General features: G+C 34.6%; 2 protein-coding genes across 2 annotated transcripts in view; one reads left to right on the forward strand and one right to left on the reverse strand.

The window, feature by feature from the left end:
* The window catches only part of LOC122402631, a 72,100-nt gene extending 55,206 nt beyond the window's left edge, over positions 1-16,894 (forward strand). The window contains exons 4-7 of the mRNA XM_043405582.1: positions 754-1,040; positions 11,781-12,074; positions 13,054-13,197; positions 14,093-16,894. Coding sequence (XP_043261517.1) covers positions 754-1,040; positions 11,781-12,074; positions 13,054-13,197; positions 14,093-14,350 — 983 coding nt within the window. The 3' untranslated portion in view covers positions 14,351-16,894. The remainder of the gene's footprint in view (positions 1-753; positions 1,041-11,780; positions 12,075-13,053; positions 13,198-14,092) is intronic.
* A 353-nt stretch (positions 16,895-17,247) lies between these two features.
* LOC122402608 (xenotropic and polytropic retrovirus receptor 1 homolog) lies at positions 17,248-22,034 on the reverse strand. Its single transcript, XM_043405529.1, has 10 exons — positions 21,735-22,034; positions 21,398-21,486; positions 21,142-21,295; positions 20,822-21,066; positions 20,332-20,593; positions 19,886-20,253; positions 19,468-19,810; positions 19,218-19,387; positions 19,023-19,156; positions 17,248-18,946 (listed from the first exon to the last, which is right to left on the reverse strand). Exons 2-10 carry the CDS (start codon positions 21,464-21,466, stop codon positions 18,685-18,687), a joined length of 2,007 nt encoding a protein of 668 aa, XP_043261464.1. The 5' UTR covers positions 21,467-21,486; positions 21,735-22,034; the 3' UTR covers positions 17,248-18,684.
* Positions 22,035-22,397: the final 363 nt, after the last annotated feature.

The raw sequence follows: 22,397 nt of genomic DNA on the forward strand, positions 1-22,397 counted from the left end.
GGAGAAAGAAGCAACACACAAGCTGATATACAAAATAAATTGTCTCAAAGCACTCTTCGAACACTTGGATACTTTGGTACTGCTACTACAAGTGTTCAAAATGGCGACCTTGAACATGGATGCATAGTCTAAATCGTTGCAATACTAATGACAAATGACTACCTGGCAAATTTCATTTTTATCTATTACAGAGCAAGCTCTTCTTATACGTTCTTGCATGTCAAGTTTGGTAGTTGGTTCTTCACGGTACACTTCTGCCTTTAGTTTTCCCCACAAATAAAAATCGAGAAGTGTCAGGTCTGGGAATCGTGCCGGCCATTTGTTACTTCCTGATCGACCTGACACCTCTCGCCATTTTGAACACTTGTAGTAGCAGTACCAAAGTATCCAAGTGTTCGAAGAGTGCTTTGAGACAATTTATTTTCTATTGCAGTTGACTTTGGCTGACCTTAAATGACCTTAATAATAGGTCATTGTATTCGCCTTGAAACACTCTATCAGAATGTAAGTAAAAAAACAGAGTTGACCTTCATATCTCCTTGACGCCTCCACCTACAGAAAAATTGGTAATTCCAGATTATGAGCCCCCCGATAGCAAGTAAGTTTGGCCTAATGCATTTTCTCCTATCTTCAAAAACAAGCGAGTTATTCAGGTGACCTGTTTAAAATTCCCCAACCTGTATATGTATATGTGTGTATAAATCAAGGTCCAGGTGTTTAATTTCGATTAAAATAATGTTTAATGCTCCTCAGGTGTGGTTCTGGTCGTGTTTGGAATCCTGGTGTTGGTCCACGGCGCCTCATTGGGCGGTTCCGGTGCAGGACTCTGGGCAGGTGTGGGTGCCCTCGTCGCAGGAGCGTTGGGTGTCGTCGCGACGCTCGCCACATCCTCGAGCAAAGCGAATTCCAGCTTTTCGACGGCTCACCTTGCAGCCAGCCTGATCGCCCTTGCCCTCTCGAACATGGCCGCCATTACGGCCTTGACTGCCATCGTCAGGGACTCCCAGAGGACACCGGAAGTGACCTTACTCACTATACCGGTACGTACATACCGTTCACGCTTTCAACAGCCTCCTCTTTTCCTGCTCGTTTTTCAACACTCGACGACACGCATTAATATTCGACCATCACACTGCTCGAAAAGGCATTGCTGTTTCTCTTAACATTGTTTATGCACTTGTACCATTTAAAAGGAACATCAATCTCCTTAATTTAATTCATTTAATTTTCTGTACAAGAATTTTCAAGTACAACGTGTTTATAATTACTGGGATTTAATTCTTGTTGCAGTAAAATCAAGAACGTAGGTTGTAACATTTGTTGTTTTTATTTGACGTTTTCGACCAATAGTTATTAAGCAGCCTTCTTCAAAATTATTAACAAAAAATAATTCAAATTCCAGACCTTAAATGTTTCATATGTGCAAGTAATTTATAATGTGGAGGTTAGTAATTAGTCATTTTTCATTAAAGTAGTAACATTATAAAAAAACAAATTTATCCACATATATGGTAACCTTCAAATACAATACAAATCTTATATTACAAATGTATCTTTCAATACAAATCTCGTTCATATGGGAAACGAAGAAAGTATTTTATTTAAAAAAGTGATCGGAATAATTATCGTTAATAAGTTTCTATCATCAGATACGACGAATAAATAAATTATTTCCTACTTTCAATAAATTTCATAGTGATGGTGCATGCAAGTCGATTCTTTTCTCGCGTGTCTTCCGGTGTTGTGGATATATATCTTGATAAACTTGATTATTTAAGTGCCTCGGCAGGAGAAAGTCGATTCGAAGTTAGCGGAAATTATTTTTAATACATTTCGAATAAACATAATTTTGTAGGATTCCTTTTCTCTCACACAAATGTGATTTCTGTTATTCAAGGTCATTTGAAGGACAATACGTATATACACTGCGGAGCATAACTATAGCACCACTAATATTTTTAACATTTCCGACCTGTAAGAAAATAATTTGAAACAACCAATTATATGGTAGGAAAAAGCATTGTAAATAATGGATTTTAGGTGAAATTCATTGAAGTTGTCTACTTATATGTCAAGATTTAATCGATAAACGTTTGACGATCGGTGAAAAACAATAGAACCGGTTCAGTTTTAACGCACTTCAAGGGTTTCTGTTGGAATTTTTTTTAGTAAACTCGGGAATTCTTAGTTAATTGATACAATGCCACGTGGCAGCTACCTTAACGAACAAGAGCAAGGTGCAATTTCAGCGTACAGAGAGCAAAAAATGGGGATACGTGAAATCGCACGTAAACTCGGCAGATCTCATAAAGTTGTACTGAATTTTTTACGCGATCCTACTAAGTATGGGAAAAATAAGAAAGGGGGACCTAAGAAGAAGTCATCCCCTCGTGCTGAAAGGCAAATTGCTAAAGTTGCGAGCAATTCGTTAAAAAGCTGTAAACAAATTGCGAAGGAATGTGATCTCGGCGTTTCTCGTTGGACTGTCCAACGTGTCCTTAAACATAATTCAAACATTATAAGACAAAAAATGATGTCTGCACCTACACTTCTGAAACGTCAGAAAATAGCCAGGCTTGAATACGCGCGAGAAAACATGAGCAGAAATTGGAATGATGTAAGTTAAGTTTAAACATTCATAAATCGAGATTTTAGCTTCATATTCAATATTCCTTATTAAACTTAGGTTATTTTCTCTGACGAAGAAAAATTCAATTTGGACGGTCCGGATGGATTTGATTCATATTGGAGGGAGCTTCGTAAGGAACAAAAATACTTTTCGAAACGTAATTTCGGCGGAGGGACACTTATCGTGTGGGGTGCATTCTGCTCCTGTGGCAAGCTCAGATTAGCTTTTCCAACTACACGTATTAATAGCGCGGAGTATATTGGAATACTCGAAAATCATTTATTGCCTTTTATTCATGCAAACAATCACATTTCATGGACTTATCGACAAGATAATGCTCCAATCCATAATATCCGACAAAACCACAGTTTGAAACGTTTGATGTCAATGTATCGAAATGGCCTGCATGCTCCCCAGACCAAAATCCAATTGAAAACCTATGGGGTATCATGGTACGGCATATTTATGGAAATAATCGACAATTTTCGAACACTTCGGAGCTAAAAACAGCAGTTATTGAAGCGTGGAATCAAATTAGTGGAGAAACTTTGAAAAAACTCATTACAAGTATGAACAATCGTATTTTCGAATTAATACATAAAAAAGGAGGTCCTACTCATTATCGAAACTGCTCACTATAATAAACTGAATTAGAAATTTAACACTTTATAGCCATTTAACCTTATTATTACGTTCCAAATACATTGGTGCTATAGTTATGCACCATTGCAATATTTCATTTATTATCATACTTCGTGTTAAATAAATGTTATTTTTGTATTTTTTCCATTGATTATAATTTTTTTCTAGTCCTTTTCACGTGGTATTATTAACATTTAGAAATCATTAGTTACAACTACAAAACTCTTGAAAATTATAGTGGTGCTATAGTTATGCTCCACAGTATAGAGTAGTCGATGAAGATTCTTAAAGAAAGCTCGCTGGTTCGAGGGGGATCCCCCTAGTTGTGGGGATAGAAATGTATCATTTAGAGAACAGCTCTCGAGGACATTTATCGAGTTTTCACTGTACCCCTCTCACTATCCAGTGCATTAATTTTTTTCATAGGTGGAGACGTTTTGGAGATTTGAAGGTCAACTTTGTTTGGTAAATACACTGCGGAGCATAACTATAGCACCACTAATATTTTTAACATTTCCGACCTGTAAGAAAATAATTTGAAACAACCAATTATATGGTAGGAAAAAGCATTGTAAATAATGGATTTTAGGTGAAATTCATTGAAGTTGTCTACTTATATGTCAAGATTTAATCGATAAACGTTTGACGATCGGTGAAAAACAATAGAACCGGTTCAGTTTTAACGCACTTCAAGGGTTTCTGTTGGAATTTTTTTTAGTAAACTCGGGAATTCTTAGTTAATTGATACAATGCCACGTGGCAGCTACCTTAACGAACAAGAGCAAGGTGCAATTTCAGCGTACAGAGAGCAAAAAATGGGGATACGTGAAATCGCACGTAAACTCGGCAGATCTCATAAAGTTGTACTGAATTTTTTACGCGATCCTACTAAGTATGGGAAAAATAAGAAAGGGGGACCTAAGAAGAAGTCATCCCCTCGTACTGAAAGGCAAATTGCTAAAGATGCGAGCAATACGTTAAAAAGCTGTAAACAAATTGCGAAGGAATGTGATCTCGGCGTTTCTCGTTGGACTGTCCAACGTGTCCTTAAACATAATTCAAACATTATAAGACAAAAAATGATGTCTGCACCTACACTTCTGAAACGTCAGAAAATAGCCAGGCTTGAATACGCGCGAGAAAACATGAGCAGAAATTGGAATGATGTAAGTTAAGTTTAAACATTCATAAATCGAGATTTTAGCTTCATATTCAATATTCCTTATTAAACTTAGGTTATTTTCTCTGACGAAGAAAAATTCAATTTGGACGGTCCGGATGGATTTGATTCATATTGGAGGGAGCTTCGTAAGGAACAAAAATACTTTTCGAAACGTAATTTCGGTGGAGGGACACTTATCGTGTGGGGTGCATTCTGCTCCTGTGGCAAGCTCAGATTAGCTTTTCCAACTACACGTATTAATAGCGCGGAGTATATTGGAATACTCGAAAATCATTTATTGCCTTTTATTCATGCAAACAATCACATTTCATGGACTTATCGACAAGATAATGCTCCAATCCATAATATCCGACAAAACCACAGTTTGAAACGTTTGATGTCAATGTATCGAAATGGCCTGCATGCTCCCCAGACCAAAATCCAAATGAAAACCTATGGGGTATCATGGTACGGCATATTTATGGAAATAATCGACAATTTTCGAACACTTCGGAGCTAAAAACAGCAGTTATTGAAGCGTGGAATCAAATTAGTGGAGAAACTTTGAAAAAACTCATTACAAGTATGAACAATCGTATTTTCGAATTAATACATAAAAAAGGAGGTCCTACTCATTATCGAAACTGCTCACTATAATAAACTGAATTAGAAATTTAACACTTTATAGCCATTTAACCTTATTATTACGTTCCAAATACATTGGTGCTATAGTTATGCACCATTGCAATATTTCATTTATTATCATACTTCGTGTTAAATAAATGTTATTTTTGTATTTTTTCCATTGATTATAATTTTTTTCTAGTCCTTTTCACGTGGTATTATTAACATTTAGAAATCATTAGTTACAACTACAAAACTCTTGAAAATTATAGTGGTGCTATAGTTATGCTCCACAGTATAGAGTAGTCGATGAAGATTCTTAAAGAAAGCTCGCTGGTTCGAGGGGGATCCCCCTAGTTGTGGGGATAGAAATGTATCATTTAGAGAACAGCTCTCGAGGACATTTATCGAGTTTTCACTGTACCCCTCTCACTATCCAGTGCATTAATTTTTTTCATAGGTGGAGACGTTTTGGAGATTTGAAGGTCAACTTTGTTTGGTAAATACACTGCGGAGCATAACTATAGCACCACTAATATTTTTAACATTTCCGACCTGTAAGAAAATAATTTGAAACAACCAATTATATGGTATGAAAAAGCATTGTAAATAATGGATTTTAGGTGAAATTCATTGAAGTTGTCTACTTATATGTCAAGATTTAATCGATAAACGTTTGACGATCGGTGCAAAACAATAGAACCGGTTCAGTTTTAACGCACTTCAAGGGTTTCTGTTGGAATTTTTTTTAGTAAACTCGGGAATTCTTAGTTAATTGATACAATGCCACGTGGCAGCTACCTTAACGAACAAGAGCAAGGTGCAATTTCAGCGTACAGAGAGCAAAAAATGGGGATACGTGAAATCGCACGTAAACTCGGCAGATCTCATAAAGTTGTACTGAATTTTTTACGCGATCCTACTAACTATGGGGAAAATAAGAAAGCGGGACCTAAGAAGAAGTCATCCCCTCGTACTGAAAGGCAAATTGCTAAAGTTGCGAGCAATTCGTTAAAAAGCTGTAAACAAATTGCGAAGGAATGTGATCTCGGCGTTTCTCGTTGGACTGTCCAACGTGTCCTTAAACATAATTCAAACATTATAAGACAAAAAATTATGTCTGCACCTACACTTCTGAAACGTCAGAAAATAGCCAGGCTTGAATACGCGCGAGAAAACATGAGCAGAAATTGGAATGATGTAAGTTAAGTTTAAACATTCATAAATCGAGATTTTAGCTTCATATTCAATATTCCTTATTAAACTTAGGTTATTTTCTCTGACGAAGAAAAATTCAATTTGGACGGTCCGGATGGATTTGATTCATATTGGAGGGAGCTTCGTAAGGAACAAAAATACTTTTCGAAACGTAATTTCGGTGGAGGGACACTTATCGTGTGGGGTGCATTCTGCTCCTGTGGCAAGCTCAGATTAGCTTTTCCAACTACACGTATTAATAGCGCGGAGTATATTGGAATACTCGAAAATCATTTATTGCCTTTTATTCATGCAAACAATCACATTTCATGGACTTATCGACAAGATAATGCTCCAATCCATAATATCCGACAAAACCACAGTTTGAAACGTTTGATGTCAATGTATCGAAATGGCCTGCATGCTCCCCAGACCAAAATCCAAATGAAAACCTATGGGGTATCATGGTACGGCATATTTATGGAAATAATCGACAATTTTCGAACACTTCGGAGCTAAAAACAGCAGTTATTGAAGCGTGGAATCAAATTAGCGAAGAAACTTTGAAAAAACTCATTACAAGTACGAACAATCGTATTTTCGAATTAATACATAAAAAAGGAGGTCCTACTCATTATCGAAACTGCTCGCTTTAATAAACTGAATTAGAAATTTAACACTTTATAGCCATTTAACCTTATTATTACGTTCCAAATACATTGGTGCTATAGTTATGCACCATTGCAATATTTCATTTATTATCATACTTCGTGTTAAATAAATGTTATTTTTGTATTTTTTCCATTGATTATAATTTTTTTCTAGTCCTTTTCACGTGGTATTATTAACATTTAGAAATCATTAGTTACAACTACAAAACTCTTGAAAATTATAGTGGTGCTATAGTTATGCTCCACAGTGTATATGGGTAAATACTTTTTTTTACGAATAATCTCTTTATAATATAATAATAACAATTTTGTTATTGCTGAATAATTTTCAATGTATCGCTATAAAATTTCATTATGAAATATATTTCATATTTAAAGTAATAGAAAATTTTAAAAAATGCGCCATTCTTGAACTGATTGCCCGAATATCGTTGTGAAACACGAAACATAAAATTCTGGTAATGTAAAGATCATCGAATAGAGTTTTTAGAGATTTTAAAAGTGCATTAGACTTTGACCAGAAATGAGTCGTAATCGCTGAAACTGAAAGTCTATAAAATTGACGAAGACTCTCCAGTTTAACTGTGCTAATTTCATTTGCGTGCAACCGGAGAACAATGGAAAACACACATCGCAGTGGGTCAAAAGGAAACTGATTTCTGACGAGGAAAGTAAGGCTGTAGAATGTATTAGAGCGTTCAGTGCTCATCAATTCGTTGTGCTTATGGTCACGGACGAATTCCTCGATTTGTTTTCATGGGATTCCCGTTGCATTGCACGATCCTCTCATTTTTGTTCTGTCAGAATCATTGCATGAAAGTGTAATTGTCGAAAAATACGTTGGCACTTCGCTGTAATGTTCATCGAAACATTCTCTCACAAGTGCTCGACATATACAACATATACACATATAGAACATTGAGAATGTTCAATGCACTATGTCAGTGGGTAAATCTGTTGTATAAGCAAATTTTCAGGCAAAAAGATTCCCCATTTAGTACCATTAAAGTTGTACGAGTGTCGTTCAATAAGTCCCCTAGAAAAACATAGAAAAACAAATTATTTTAGATAGATTTTTTTTTATTCTTCAACATAATCTCCTTTTGGCTTTATACACTTTATCAAACGTTTCTCCAACTTTTTTAAGCCATCTAAAAAGCAAGATTTCGGAAGGCCCTCAAAATAGTCATCTGTTTGGGCGGTGACCTCCTCGTTCGACGTGAACCGTTGTCCGTCGAATCATTTTTTAAAGTTTGGAAATAAAAATAAGTCACTTGGGGACCAAATCCTGTGAATATGGTGGATGTTGTGATAATTCGAACTTTAATTCCATGATTTTAGCCATCGGAACTGCACAGGTGTGCATTGTCTTGATGCAAGAGGGAGTTTCTTGCTTCGATCGACAATAAAAATGAAACCACATGAAAGGTGGATATAACTGAGACTTTGACAGCTGTCTAGTGACTGTCTAGGCATGATGCTTATTAAAAACAAACCATTTTCGATGCTACGAACGCCAGATCTTAGATATTCTAAGGACTTGTTGAACCAAAGTCACCATCATGCTACGGAGTAAAGATTCTTTGCAAAAGTTTTAAACCACTGATCGATCGAATCGTTGAAACGTGGACGTCTGCAAAAGTCGAGCTAATTTCAAAGTCACATAGTTTCTCTCATTATTATCTTACGTGTCGTGTGAAAAGTGTGTTACCTGCATCGCATGCTCGACAATTAACGCAATCTTGGCGCGATTGGGATCGTTAATAACACTGTAAAATACCAGGTCATCGTATAAGTGATGTTATTTCCTTACATAAACAAACGCAGGCTGCGTTCTCGTTCGAGTTCTTGGCGATTGCGTGCGAAACAAAGAATCCCGAGACGAGCCAAGCGGGGTATGCTCGATCGAGAGGAACGCTCGCGATAATTAACGACCGCCATCGTTGATCGATACGCTCCCCAATTAGTCCGTGGCACCGGGTGACCCCGATTCGTTCACCATCGTTTTCTCATCTCGAATCAGTGAGTTTCGGCGAGCCAGACCGCCCGGAACAGGGCCGCTGGAACCGTTTGACCGTCGGAGAAAGTTCCAATGCCAAGGCTAAAACGCGGTCAGGACAGATTTCACAGATTGTTTCGTCTCTGGATCCCGATGGAATGCGCCTTTTCGATCGAGGATCGATCCCAGGGACACCTCTCCCTCGATCAAAGTCTCCATTGCACAAACGACAGTTGGAAAGCGGCTAATCGGCTAGATTATTAAATTAAATTCCACAGATATTTATGCTCGAAAGAGTATCCCATCGAAGACACGAAAAACTAATTTCGAGATAAGATTAATTTCGTAGATCATTTTTTAAATTTTTAGTGGAAATACTATATACGACATATATACAAAAATAGTGCAAAAAATAGCAATAAAAGGGTATAGCCGAATAAGGGGGTCAAATGTGCCCTTGAACCAAATGTGACATACGATGGATCCATCGATAGAGCATCAAAAAAAAACGTTCTGTGCCAAAATTTTAACCCTCTATCTTGTTTGGAAGGGTAGTTATTGAGAAAATTCGGATTAACGAATTTCTGCCTATTTCCCCTATTTAATCGAGTACGAAAATTATGAAAAAAATCTGGTGCATTGTGGTTATTGAGATACGTGTTTGAGAATTTTGTACGATTTTTCGATTCCAAATCCTAGGTGTGAAAAATTCAAAACGCAAAAAAAACACAGAAAAATACGGATTTCGTATTGAAGCTTTCGAGACACTAGATTTCTATAATTACTGTAAATGCGTATTGTCATTGGTTATCTCCCTGAATTTTTTCAGATTTTTCGATTCCAAATCCTAGGTGTGAAAAATTGAAAACGCAAAAAAAACACAGATAAATACGGATTTCGTATTGAAGCTTTCGAGACACTAGATTTCTATAATTGCTGTAAATGCGTATTGTCATTGGTTATCTCCCTGAATTTTTTCAGATTTTTCGATTCCAAATCCTAGGTGTGAAAAATTGAAAACGCAAAAAAAACACAGAAAAATACGGATTTCGTATTGAAGCTTTCGAGACACTAGATTTCTATAATTGCTGTAAATGCGTATTGTCATTGGTTATCTCCCTGAATTTTTTCAGATTTTTCGATTCCAAATCCTAGGTGTGAAAAATTGAAAACGCAAAAAAAACACAGATAAATACGGATTTCGTATTGAAGCTTTCGAGACACTAGATTTCTATAATTACTGTAAATGCGTATTGTCATTGGTTATCTCCCTGAATTTTTTCAGATTTTTCGATTCCAAATCCTAGGTGTGAAAAATTGAAAACGCAAAAAAAACACAGATAAATACGGATTTCGTATTGAAGCTTTCGAGACACTAGATTTCTATAATTGCTGTAAATGCGTATTGTCATTGGTTATCTCCATGAATTTTTTCAGATTTTTGGTAGGGTGCGCCGTAGTAGGAAAAATGAAAAACCGATTTTTTCGACGTTTTTCGCGTGAAAAAGCATCTTACACTTTGAATTTTTGTATTCTCTTTAATAGATAACTATATTGTATGGTTTTAAACATTTCTATGTTGAGCAGAACAGTGTATACAAGAAGAAAAGCAAAAATAAGTCACGAAAAAAAAAGTGCTATGCGCGATATATTTATTTGAATTGTTTTTCGAAACTGTGTAGGATTTCGGGGGTATGTCTATTCACCAAAAATAATTGTGATTGACCCCCTTAGCTAGAAATAATTTTTTCAGAACGATTTGAAATTTTTTTTTCGTCGAAAAATTTAGACACCGCCCCTTGGTTGATTTTTCTTAAAAAATTGTTTTCCATTTTTAATAAATTTGTTTCACGCTCTACAGAAAAAATGTCTAATACTTTTTTATAGGCACCGATTAGCTCTACTTTAGAAAAAATTTTCATTGAAATATGTTCGCTATTGTAGGAGTTATGGCCGTTTGAAAATTGGACCATTTTTATGGGGTTTTTCTAACTTTACGGGATTAAGGAACAACTTTTTCACTATTGTTATAATGCCTACATATTCTTCACCAAAATACGCGTTATTTGCCGCTTCAAACATTAAAATCCTTCAATACGTTCAGAAGTTATGACATTTTAAAGATTCGCATGAAATTTCAAGGAAGCCTCGCATTAGATTTTCGTTAAAGAATTATTTTCTCGAAAGCGCGTAGGATTTCGGGGATATGTCTATTCACCTAAAATGCTTGTAATCGATCCTTGTAACTAAATATAATTTTTTTAGTATGATTGGAAATTGTTTAATTTCGTCCAAAAAGTGCAAAAAAATACTACAAGAAAACATGATGTATGTCCAATTTTATTATTGTTGAAAAGATAATATTTATGAAAGTCAATAATTATTATAACAGTTTCTAGATTTTTTTTAAGTGGTACATGTTTAAAAAAGTCAATTTTTGAAAAATCTCGAAATCCTTAATCTTTAATATAACAAGACTATGAAAATTTAGAAATTATAATTTTTACTGTATAACACAAGACTACAATCGTCTTCAAATTCACGAAAGAATGAGAATTTTACGTCCAGGCCAGCAGGGGTATTATTTTCAGAAAAGAAAAGAATTTTGTTCAAATTTTCATCGTGGTATAATTGTTTTGGTACACTCTAACCCTTTGCACTCCACTGGCTATGGCGACAAACGTAATACGTACCATAGCTCCATTTAAGTTTCTTTTATGATGGCAAATTGAATTTAGAAAATATACAAATAAAATTTAAATTATACATATTTTTTTTATTTTTAGAAATCACATCGCAAAATTTAATTTGGTACTGCAAAGGGCTGATAATAACTAAGGGAAACGGTTGTTACAGGACGAAGACGGTAACGTGGACGAGGTGGAAGGTGGCTGGGCGAGTCTTCTGGCAAGTATCGGCCTCCTGGTGACCAGCGTGGCCGAGTTGTTGATCTCGGGCTACAGCTGTCTGACCTTGACCCCGAAGCTCTGCGGATGTCTCAGGGCAAGCAACGGCGACGAAGCGGGCAGCGACGGTCGACTGAAAACCCGTAACATGGTTCACCAGTGGGTCACGGCTCAGACCCACGTGCCGAAGAGCCAGCCGATATACGTGGTGCAGCCTATGCTGCAGATGCACCCTATGATACAGGTGAGATCGTATTTTCTCTGCCTCTTGCGTCGACCTCTGTCAACAGGAGGTAGGGATAGGTCAGTGACACGCGGGCTAGAAAGTTCAAACGAGAGAAACTCGTCGCTGTCCCCCCCCCGGGCGATCGCTCTACCTGCAGTTCAGAGATGCACGAACTTGGTATGGCGTCTTTCTGTGTCACGAGGATCACCTCTCTTCCAGCGATCCGAGTAACAACCAGATCCCCTGAAACGATACACAATTTTTACCAATCATCATCCTCCTCCAATATTTATTAATAATCTTTTACTAACCTGCTTTTAACATTCTGAAAACACACACACCAGCACAAGAAATACTCTGCTACCTATAATGCACTCGAGTTTGCAATGAAAACTAATTATTAAAAAGCAAGAGAGAGTCTCATCAGTGGGTTATTTAGTTCGCAGAACCGTGTCTAAGTAGTAGTAATTTTTTCCCTTTCCTTTTACTCGTTTTGCGTTTCATACAAATTTGCAAGTGACACATAAATTAAAGAAATACAACAAGTATTTATGCAAACATAAAAAGGACTCTTAATTTATCTCATCGAAAAGTTTTGTGCTATCTCATTAGCTCCTACATTTACAACGTATAAAAATTTGACTGGAGAAAATGTGCAGCAGTTTCCTAAACGGATAGGAAATTTGTGATTTGTTGTTATTTCATTAGCTGCTGCAACAAATGCTTCCATAGACATAGATGTCTTCTTCACATAATATCGAACCATTTTTCTGTAAAACATTATGTTACAGTTACCAATATATTCTATTAATAAATTATTCTCCTCATATAACAACTAGCTACAACATAACAGTATAAAAATTACTTTTTCTTATTGAAATCAGATAATATTGAATAACTATTTTATCCCACTTTCCCCTACGTTTACAACGTATAAAAACTTGACTGGAGAAAATGCAGTTTCCTAAACGGATAGGAAATTTGTGATTTGTTGCAGCCGCCTTATGGAATGCCTGGAGCTCCTGCTAAATTTCCTGGAGGATTTTTACCCGCTGGGCCTATGCCAATGGCTGCTCCGACTTACGGTGCTGTTCCTATGCTTCCACACATGCCATACGCTGGCCGTCCTCCCTCTCAAATGGTTAAGTATCTTTATAATATATGTATAATGGCTGACACAATTTTTGTGACCTATTGATCACGGTACCAAATGCTTCATAAAATTTTCAGAATATGCAAAGTTATCAGTCAATTTTATAAAGAGAATCGCTCAAACTTTCTTCGCTCAAAATTATTCATTTTTTTTTTAATTATAGATAGGTGCTGGTACAAAGAATAAAATTGTAGTACGCATTGTTGCTTTAGGGTAAATAATTTTATAGGTTGGGAATGGCCATCGTTAACTCAAACGTATTTGATGTAGTTATTATTACTTTAACCCGTTAACGTTCATGCCCCGAGTCTGACTGCTTTGAAAAACAATATTTGTTTAATCCAACGGTTTAAGGGATGATAATATTTGTTTTCCTTCAAATTATACGTTAGATACAACATTGTAATTAAAAAAACACATATTTTTAGAAACAAATCCAATAAAGAAAACTGATCATTGTTGGTTAACCCGAAAAATATGAGCGTTAAGGGGTTAATAATGCCTTAATAGTACCTTTTACGGTAGATTTTTTAATATTAAAAATTTATTTAAACACAGTTTTAAAGTACATAGTAACTTTTACGGAAATAAAAAAGGGGCATTCCAGGCGTCGCGTCGCGCCGGGGAAGTCCCATTCGGATAAGTCTGATAGATGGCGCCACTGCATTCCTCAACAAATAATTTATCGATAAATGAAGTTCCTTACGAGTGCTATGTAATTCTAATATAATACAGCATTGAGCTTTGTGGATGTGTCAAGGGGAGTACCCTCTCACAATCAGTATTAGTTCACTTATCCGCTCGAAAATGACTCGCAGTTATCCAATCATTGTTGTAAATCTTCCAGCGGTCATTAAAACGAAGACGATGCTACTGATTGCAGATTCGATCGAAACAAAAACGTCATTTGGCTATGGAGCAGGAAGGTACAATGGAAAGGAAGAGACACGTCGAGGGCAAGACAGACTCTGCGAAGAGAATGTCCTCGATAGGAGAGGATCAAGTAGACTTAGCTCAAACGTATACAGGATTGGACAAAAAAATCTCTGAGGAGTTTATCTCGATCGCCATGGATCCAGAAAGGAAGTCAAAAGCTTCCAGTAATCATGGCAGTGATATAGGTACTTCGAAAACCTGCTGAAAATATGCTGACTCTCTGTCAAAGTATATCGTGTTACGCTAAAGAATTCTCATTCACATATGTATGCTTTTTACATTGAAAGGAACAAGTTGTTCAGTTGTCGACACTTTATATACCGTTGAACTTGTACGTTTGTTTTGTTATTATTTACAGTCGTCGAGATAATCTGTAAGATTATTAGAGCTCGTATTCGCTTAAGACTTTATTTCTCAGTAACTGGAATATTCATTATACGTATACGGACTTGCTGCTTTGACAGTCAGAATTATTCGAGTGTAATTTTTTTTAAAATAAAGAATGGGCGGATGTTAGGATGTTTTTAATTGCAAAAGAAAAGTGGCTATGTATAATTTATGTAAAGGTAAGTTAATGTTTGAAAAGTTAATACGTTTATTTATTTCTTGCGGTGTTTTGTACATTATTCCTTGAAAAATGCAACTGTGTATAGCCACAGGAAAAAGATTCAGTCTTTAAAAAGCTAACACGCATATTCTTGTGTATTTGTTATACAATAATTCCAAAGGAAAACCGTAGTTATAATACTTCTCTTTACATAATGTATAATAAAATATAAATTAACTTAAATAATATAATTATAAAAATTATGTTGAAGAAATGAAGACGAAAGAACCAATCCTCTAATATATAGTTTAATGGTTAAGAAATTGATTCGTAACGTTCGTGTACTATCCTTTTCTGTCGATAAATATATTGCCAAAGCTGTCCGATTAATTTTTCAATATACAATGTATTTACTTGCTGATGAGAAATATTTTCAGAGGCGATGAAAACCAATCAGTAAAATTTAATTCTTCGATTTATTTAAAACAAGCTTTTAATTGTTGATAATTAACGAGTGTATGTATAGGGAAACAAATTACAAGAGATAACCATCAATATCCATAGATCGATTTTACTCAAAATTTAATCGGAGGTTAATATGAGAATATAACATTAAACACAATATCCTCCTTATATATTTCATCATTCTTGATTTTCGTCTTATTTTTGGCCTGCAAATCGCCCTCTAAGATATTTACTATCAACAGATGAATAACCTGTATCTATATAATCTTTTCTAAGAAAGCTATCATGTAATATTCTTGCTAAATTTGTAAAATATTACATAGAATATCGATAGTTTTACTTTAGATTTAACTCTGTTTTTCTCTCAAATCGACAATGATATTGTTTACAAATGTTAAATGCCTTATGGATTTTATATCTTCTCTAACTACAATGAGTGCAAATCTCTTGCACTCGATTCAAAGCAGTTTTGATAAATTAAAACGAAAATATTTCATTCAAGTTGTTTAAGCTACAAATTATGTACATATTTAACATAAAAAAAATCTAATACAACTCTCAAAAGATCATTTCACATTGTACTATGAAATAAAATCCTCCGATACCTGACATTACCTGAAAGAAACGCAGGGAAAGGGGGGCATTGAATTTGTCGCAAGGTTTTACGACAAATGCATATATCACGCTAAACTTTCGATCAATAGAATGACGGAAACGTCGCATTTTAATGCTATGCTACCAATCGGAAGACTTCACTCGTTGCGACAAATTTAATGTCTCCGTGTGTACATGAGCTCTTGAATGTAAGAATAGTGTATTATCAAATAAATTAAAAATCATTAATTCTTCAAAGCAAAATAAAATTGAGTTACACTACTCTAATTCTTAAAAGCTCTCATATTAATAGTCGCAAGTGAAATAATATAATTATAAATTCGTTTGTAATTATTGTTTATCTTTTCTATTGTTTGGCCTGCAAAATGTCACACGTAATGTTGATTTAATATCGCCATTCAATTGTACAGCTGTAACGTTATTGCTCGACTTTGTGGAAATTGTTATGCGTTCGCGAAAAGAACGTATCCGAGTTTTTAGATTTCTAGACTCTAGACAGCCTATTAGCACACCTGCCATTACAGGTTTTGGTTCCTATTCGCTGAAGACTATGACGAAGGTCGACGTCGGTCAAATCGAGGCTGAGTGAAACGGAATATGCTAATGCTGCGAAGTAAATATTGTTTCATTCAGTTTCAATATGGCTGCCGTCGATCTTTGTCACAGTCTTCGGTCAGTAACAACCTTTGGATGAAAGAGCTAATAGACTGTAACTGGAGTGGAAATATAAACACTCGAGGACGCGTAGCATGTGAGTACCTATGTATGTATATGTATAACATATACAGTCACGAATAAATAAATTGTTAAAACGAATATTGTTATAAAGCGTAACAATTATTAGCAAACCGACAATACGTAAGATACAATATGCTCGTTTCAATACTCAACATCGTATTAACGAAATATAAGTACTTTATTTATAATCTATATGTACATATCTCCATTCGTTATGTACTACTTATAATTACGCGTAATCACATGTAACACATATTGCACAAATCTTAAAAAAGATGTACAACTCGTACGTTCTGTATAAGAAATATAAAAATATTCGATATTTTGCATTAAGAATAATCTTTGTTCGCTGTTAAAGCCATCACTGTTTCTATACTAAGGTATACATATAAACATACATATAAAACGATCACAATCATTGGAATTTAACATCTACTGCATTATCGTGGTCTAGGAAAACATAATGCAGAAGTCAATGTTTTTTTAACTCGAAATCGAGCGAACAAAATCAAAATCTCTTCAATTTTTCCTTACGAACTGTAAATACTATTTTGTAAAGTACTTTTGCATTTATACAAAACTTGAAATTAACTAATTGAGATTTATAAACAAAGATTAATTTTTTTTTTTAGAATAAAGTACAAGATATACAATTTTATATATTATTACTAATATTGGTAATTTACGTTGATATTATTACTGTTATTGACATTTATATGCTTGTTTATAAACGTGGAAATACTTTTACAAAAATGCTAAAACGAAGACAATGTTAAGTACTTAGTACTGAATTTTAACTCGACTATACAGCTACTGTGTATAAACACTTGCATTCCTTAACGTAGATTTCCTAAATTGGTTTTGCAAGCAAATTAAGTGTTTATGTAATATATTACTCAGTTAAATAATACAGATTTTTTTGCATTATGAATTAAGACAAAAGTTTGTTTACTAGAAGTAACAATGAAATAATATTATAGGCATTGTAGTCCAATAATTTTTAGGTAAAATTAACCCCACTATTCTAAAGTAGATACATATACTCAACTCTTAACCCCTTGTCATACAATTACGAGTTTGATAATCATTAAGCTACTCGTCATCAAGTCTCATATATCATTCGTAAAACAAATTCACTCTTTTTCGTGACCATTCGAAATATTCTTGTACGAATAAGCAAAATTAAATAGTACGTGTTTGAAAAATTATTTTAAATTGAATCGTACGCCAAGGGGTTAAACACAATAGCATGATGGTATAAATTGTGTATATTTTTCTAGATTAACTGTACTTCACAATTCTCCGAAAGTAACATTTGTAAATACTGTGAGATAATGAGCAACCATAAACCTTACAATTTTAGATACATATACACAAATGAATATTTCATACTATGAAGCGACATTTTTGTTTCTACGTATAACTTACAATTATTTATGGCTGTACTATGATTTTCTGTTACACTTCATACATCTTTTTAGGTATTAAACATTCGTTTATTCTTCAAAATCGAAGACTATAACTTGACAGGTATTATAGGATGTTTAGTGGTAAATATTTTAAATGATTTTACATGCAAACATAAGACGAAAAAGAAGCTTGAAATATAATTTTATTATTCTTGATTCTTTAAAATATGTACCAGCAGTATAGAAACACCCTGTATACGTCATTAACCTATAATCTATCGCTAATCGATTAATTTACTTCTTTCTACCGGTCTGCTCTTCAACTGAATGCTAATTAATTAGAAAAATTAAAATGTAACAACTATTGCTCTGTACATGCATATTATTCAAGGATAAACGAAAACAGTATCAAAGTACTTACGTTTTTAAAAAGTATCAAACTAATTGGTTAGCGGTAAGTAATGTGTTGAGTGCCTAAATACTTTTATGGAAGACTCTGTAGTATATATATATATATCATAGTACTAAATTATTAAACGCATAGTTTAATGAAGAGTTCTTTCAAAAGCGATATAGAAGGCACTTGCAAGGGATTCGACTTTATAATCTTCAATTTTGGCAAATACAAAGGCAAGACATTAATTACTTACAAAGTTTGATTTGTACTAGTAGTAACAAAATATAGATTCTTACAAGAAGACTGCAATGGATTCGAAACAGTTTATTTTTACAAACTGAAACTGCATTAAAATTGTTGGACTACTCTCAACTAGCATTAGATATACCTATATCGATTGTTTCTTCTTTCAGCAACGCACGTTTGTCTTCTTTGGGGTTAGGTTGCCGTTTACCCCCAATTTTACGTTTACCTCTATTAAGTACACCGTTTTCGTCGTCCATCATACGCAAAATTTGTGTCTGATCGGAACTTTCGATCGGTGCTATCGATATGTCGCGAACTGCTCGAAATTTACCGCAATTGTTTAGATGTTCGTTTTCTAACCGAAAGAAATTCCAAACGAATCTCCTGAAAACGATTATTCAAATACAAATATAATTAAATAACGTAACTAAATGAAGAGATCAAGTAATTGAAGAAGTACCTGAAAACTTCAAGAGGTGCCACTACGGATGTCATTAAATCACTGGATACATATCCGCACTCGACAAGAACGAAACTGGCTATCCACGCGAATCTCAGAGTAAAATCCTCAATTATAGCGAAATAATAAAATCCCTGGAAAGAGAATTATAAATGTAATTAATAGGTTAAAGGAATAATTGAATTATTTACGTACCGCTGCTGAATATACAACTTCTTCGCGTAAAAATTTATTTTCACCAGCATTACTATCTAAAAGACCCCAGTCCATCTTCAAATCCCAAGTTAGAGAATATACGGAATTGACGCAGCAACAGATTATCCATAGCCACAACCATGGATTCTCCCATCGATTTGAATATTCCCCTGAATGGAACATACGCTGTTTAATCTACTATTCTGTTGAGAACAAATGCAATCATAGTCAGGAATTTTCTATGACTTACCAGCACGATAGACGCACAGAGTGTTGGATAAAACGACGAGGAATGTTGTCGAATATTTCCCAGCATTGGCCAAATGCGGGAATGCTTCTTTAGAATCGCGATATCGTCGAATACATTGCGCGAAACGAAACCACGCAGGTAGACAATTGACGATAGGTCTGACGATCAGGGAACCAGACATACATTGCGTGGTGTCGCCAGCTTCTAACCAATTTCCATTAGTGATATAAAAGCACGTCAAGAAATGGAAATCTAACAAAGCCGTAGCCATGCTGTTCAGCTGATCTGCCAGCCAGAAATCGGCAAAATTGACATACGCGAACGGTGTTATTAAAACTCGCCCCTAGAAGAACAGATTACTAAGAATAACTTTATGTTCGCTGATTAGATTTCTGCATTAGAAAACGTTGACACTTACGATGATTTTCAACAGCCAAAACCGGGCCTCGTGACGGAACATTTTTAATGGATTCAGAAGGAATGTCAACATGATACAAACTAAGGCTAATGGATTTACATATGGCGGAATGCTTAAGCTGGCACTGTATAAAAAACTTAATAAACTAAGGGTCCATATGACTCCTAGAACAGCAGCTAGTTCCATGAGATGTTGTTCGGAGAGATGATTTCGTGGATCCAATTCGAATATCAACACATGATTTACGCCGGACGAACGCCATCCGTAAACATTCACACCAATGAGAAATAAAAATTCTATAATAAGTAAAGGTCCGCGGTATAATCTAAATGCGATTTTTAAGTTTTCTCCGCCTTCGTGGAATATTGCTAAAAATCGAAACATTTTTAATATCATCGCAGTAAATTACGTTAATTCTTTTGTATTATATGATGTTGTGGTGTTACCTGAAAGTACAACTGCTACGAACAGGATAATAAAACTACCAGAAAACAGTCCAACCTTGAAAGTGGTCCACGGACTCTGATGTTCCCCTAAAGGTGGTACACGTAATCTTTTCATGGCACGCTGTCTGTCCCCACCTTCTAAATCGTTTGTAACAGTAGTTTCTGTTTCTTGTATAAGTTTGTCTATGTCTTTTGATGTATAAAAATGGGCCGTCTCTACACATTCTACCCTCCATTTTGATCCGCTATCTACCGACAACAACTGAAAATAAGAATAAAATTAATATTCTACCTTGCATAATAACGAATCGACATTACTACGACATAAAGCAGTGCTGGATTTTTATTTGTGCATAACAGGGTAAGGGACATTAAAATATAAGTATTAATTCTTTCCCTATTTTTTCATTATTGTTTAATCTGCAAACCTAGAGAAATTAAGCATCAATCTATACAATAGTTACAAAGCAGAATTTTTCTTTTTACATACCTTGTCGTGCTTTTTAAGGATCTTCCGGAAACCAGTGTAATTGAGATTTTGATAATTCTGGAGAAGTATGAGAGACAAGTAAAATTCAGAGAACGCAAGTTTCAATTCTCTCAATTTCCTCGTTGGTAAAAGAGGTTTAATATTTGCTTTCCCTTTATTTTTGCCTCCGCCATGTTGTAATTCTAGCGCAATTTTCAATTCACTCTGTAGAGCTGCATATTTACGTGTTGCTTCCGCCAACTTCTCTATACAATATATGCATTCGTTAATAATCATTAAATTTGATTTATATATATGTAATCTACAGAAAACTTTCTCACCAGAATAAAAAGTATTAATTTTTTTTAATTCGCGATCACAGAATGTAAAAAACACCTCGTCGAAGGAAGCGAAGTGTCGAGATATTACTTCTGGCTCTACACTTTCCGCAGAAGGTGCTTCTTCTACAGCAGTATAAAGCATTGCTTTCATTTCCTATTAACCCAAACAGATCGTTATAATTAATAGATTACTATATTGCAGTTCTATATTCTAATTTTCGATTTATATTGCAATTTTAATGTTATTTCATTTTACCTCATAACTAATGTATTGCTTACGCCACTCGGGCGTAATATGAGCAGACAAATGTTCCGCGAACTTCATTTTTTTCCAAGTATTATAATCTGTAACAAATATTAATAATATTACAAGTATAAACTAAATCACAAATAAATTACAAAGGAAACAAAGATTTATAAATTAAGACTCTATTTTTACAGCTATCAAATACAACATTTATTCACACGTAAAATATAATGTGTTATTATTGCAAGCATACAGAATAATAAATTCAATAATATATAAAAATCAACTGAAAGAAACATAACTTTTGTAGACGCAAACGCAATATTTGGTTCGTTCTGTTACTCACCTTTATAAATTTAACCATAAAAGAGGTTACACGCAATGTACATATATAAAGCTCTCAAAACCTTTGTCGGCGGCACTAATTTATAATTCTCTTCGTTCGTTTAGAGCACGTTAAACACGCACAATTTTAAATATGAGCGTATTTATTTCTATTACCTATACATTGTTACATTGTCAAAATTTTATATCAATTATGAAATCTATTTTTCCCCTATACGCGAATTATTGACACCAAACAAACGCAACGAATAATTTTTCAATTCGCTAGTTACGCTTTTACTGAGGTTGGGCATCACGCGTCTCTTACTATATACGAACGAAGGGGAATACACACGATTAAATTGCTTTAATACACACATCGTTCGAGAATCTGTTTGAGTTAGATAAAATACTTCTACGTGTTACATCGGATCGACTTCTCTATTTACTGTTCTCCTTAATCCGTCCTTAGTCAAAGAATAATTTTGTCCATTACTGCAAAAAGGTACAACTTGTTTTTCATTTTATTATCGGCATTATAACTATTATGATTATTATTAGCGAATAAATCGTTTGGTATATATGTATAAAAATAAAATATAAATACATAAGTTAAAATAGAGGACAGACATGAATTATGAAATAAGAAATGGAATACAGTAACAAATAGTTTATTAACATGTAA

The sequence above is a fragment of the Colletes gigas genome, unplaced genomic scaffold (genome assembly GCF_013123115.1).
Source record: "Colletes gigas isolate AHSC1104 unplaced genomic scaffold, ASM1312311v1 Colletes_gigas_Sc00038, whole genome shotgun sequence".
NCBI lineage: Eukaryota > Metazoa > Arthropoda > Insecta > Hymenoptera > Colletidae > Colletes > Colletes gigas.

Bases quoted from the DNA above. Each gene is read 5' to 3' on its own strand.
- LOC122402608 (XM_043405529.1), bottom strand. From the start codon at position 21,466: ATGAAGTTCGCGGAACATTTGTCTGCTCATATTACGCCCGAGTGGCGT. The intron at 21,296-21,397 runs GTAAAATGAAAT...TTGGGTTAATAG, and splicing joins AGCAATACATTAGTTATGAG to GAAATGAAAGCAATGCTTTA. The intron at 20,254-20,331 runs GTAACACCACAA...TTCGATTTTTAG, and splicing joins CGTAGCAGTTGTACTTTCAG to CAATATTCCACGAAGGCGGA.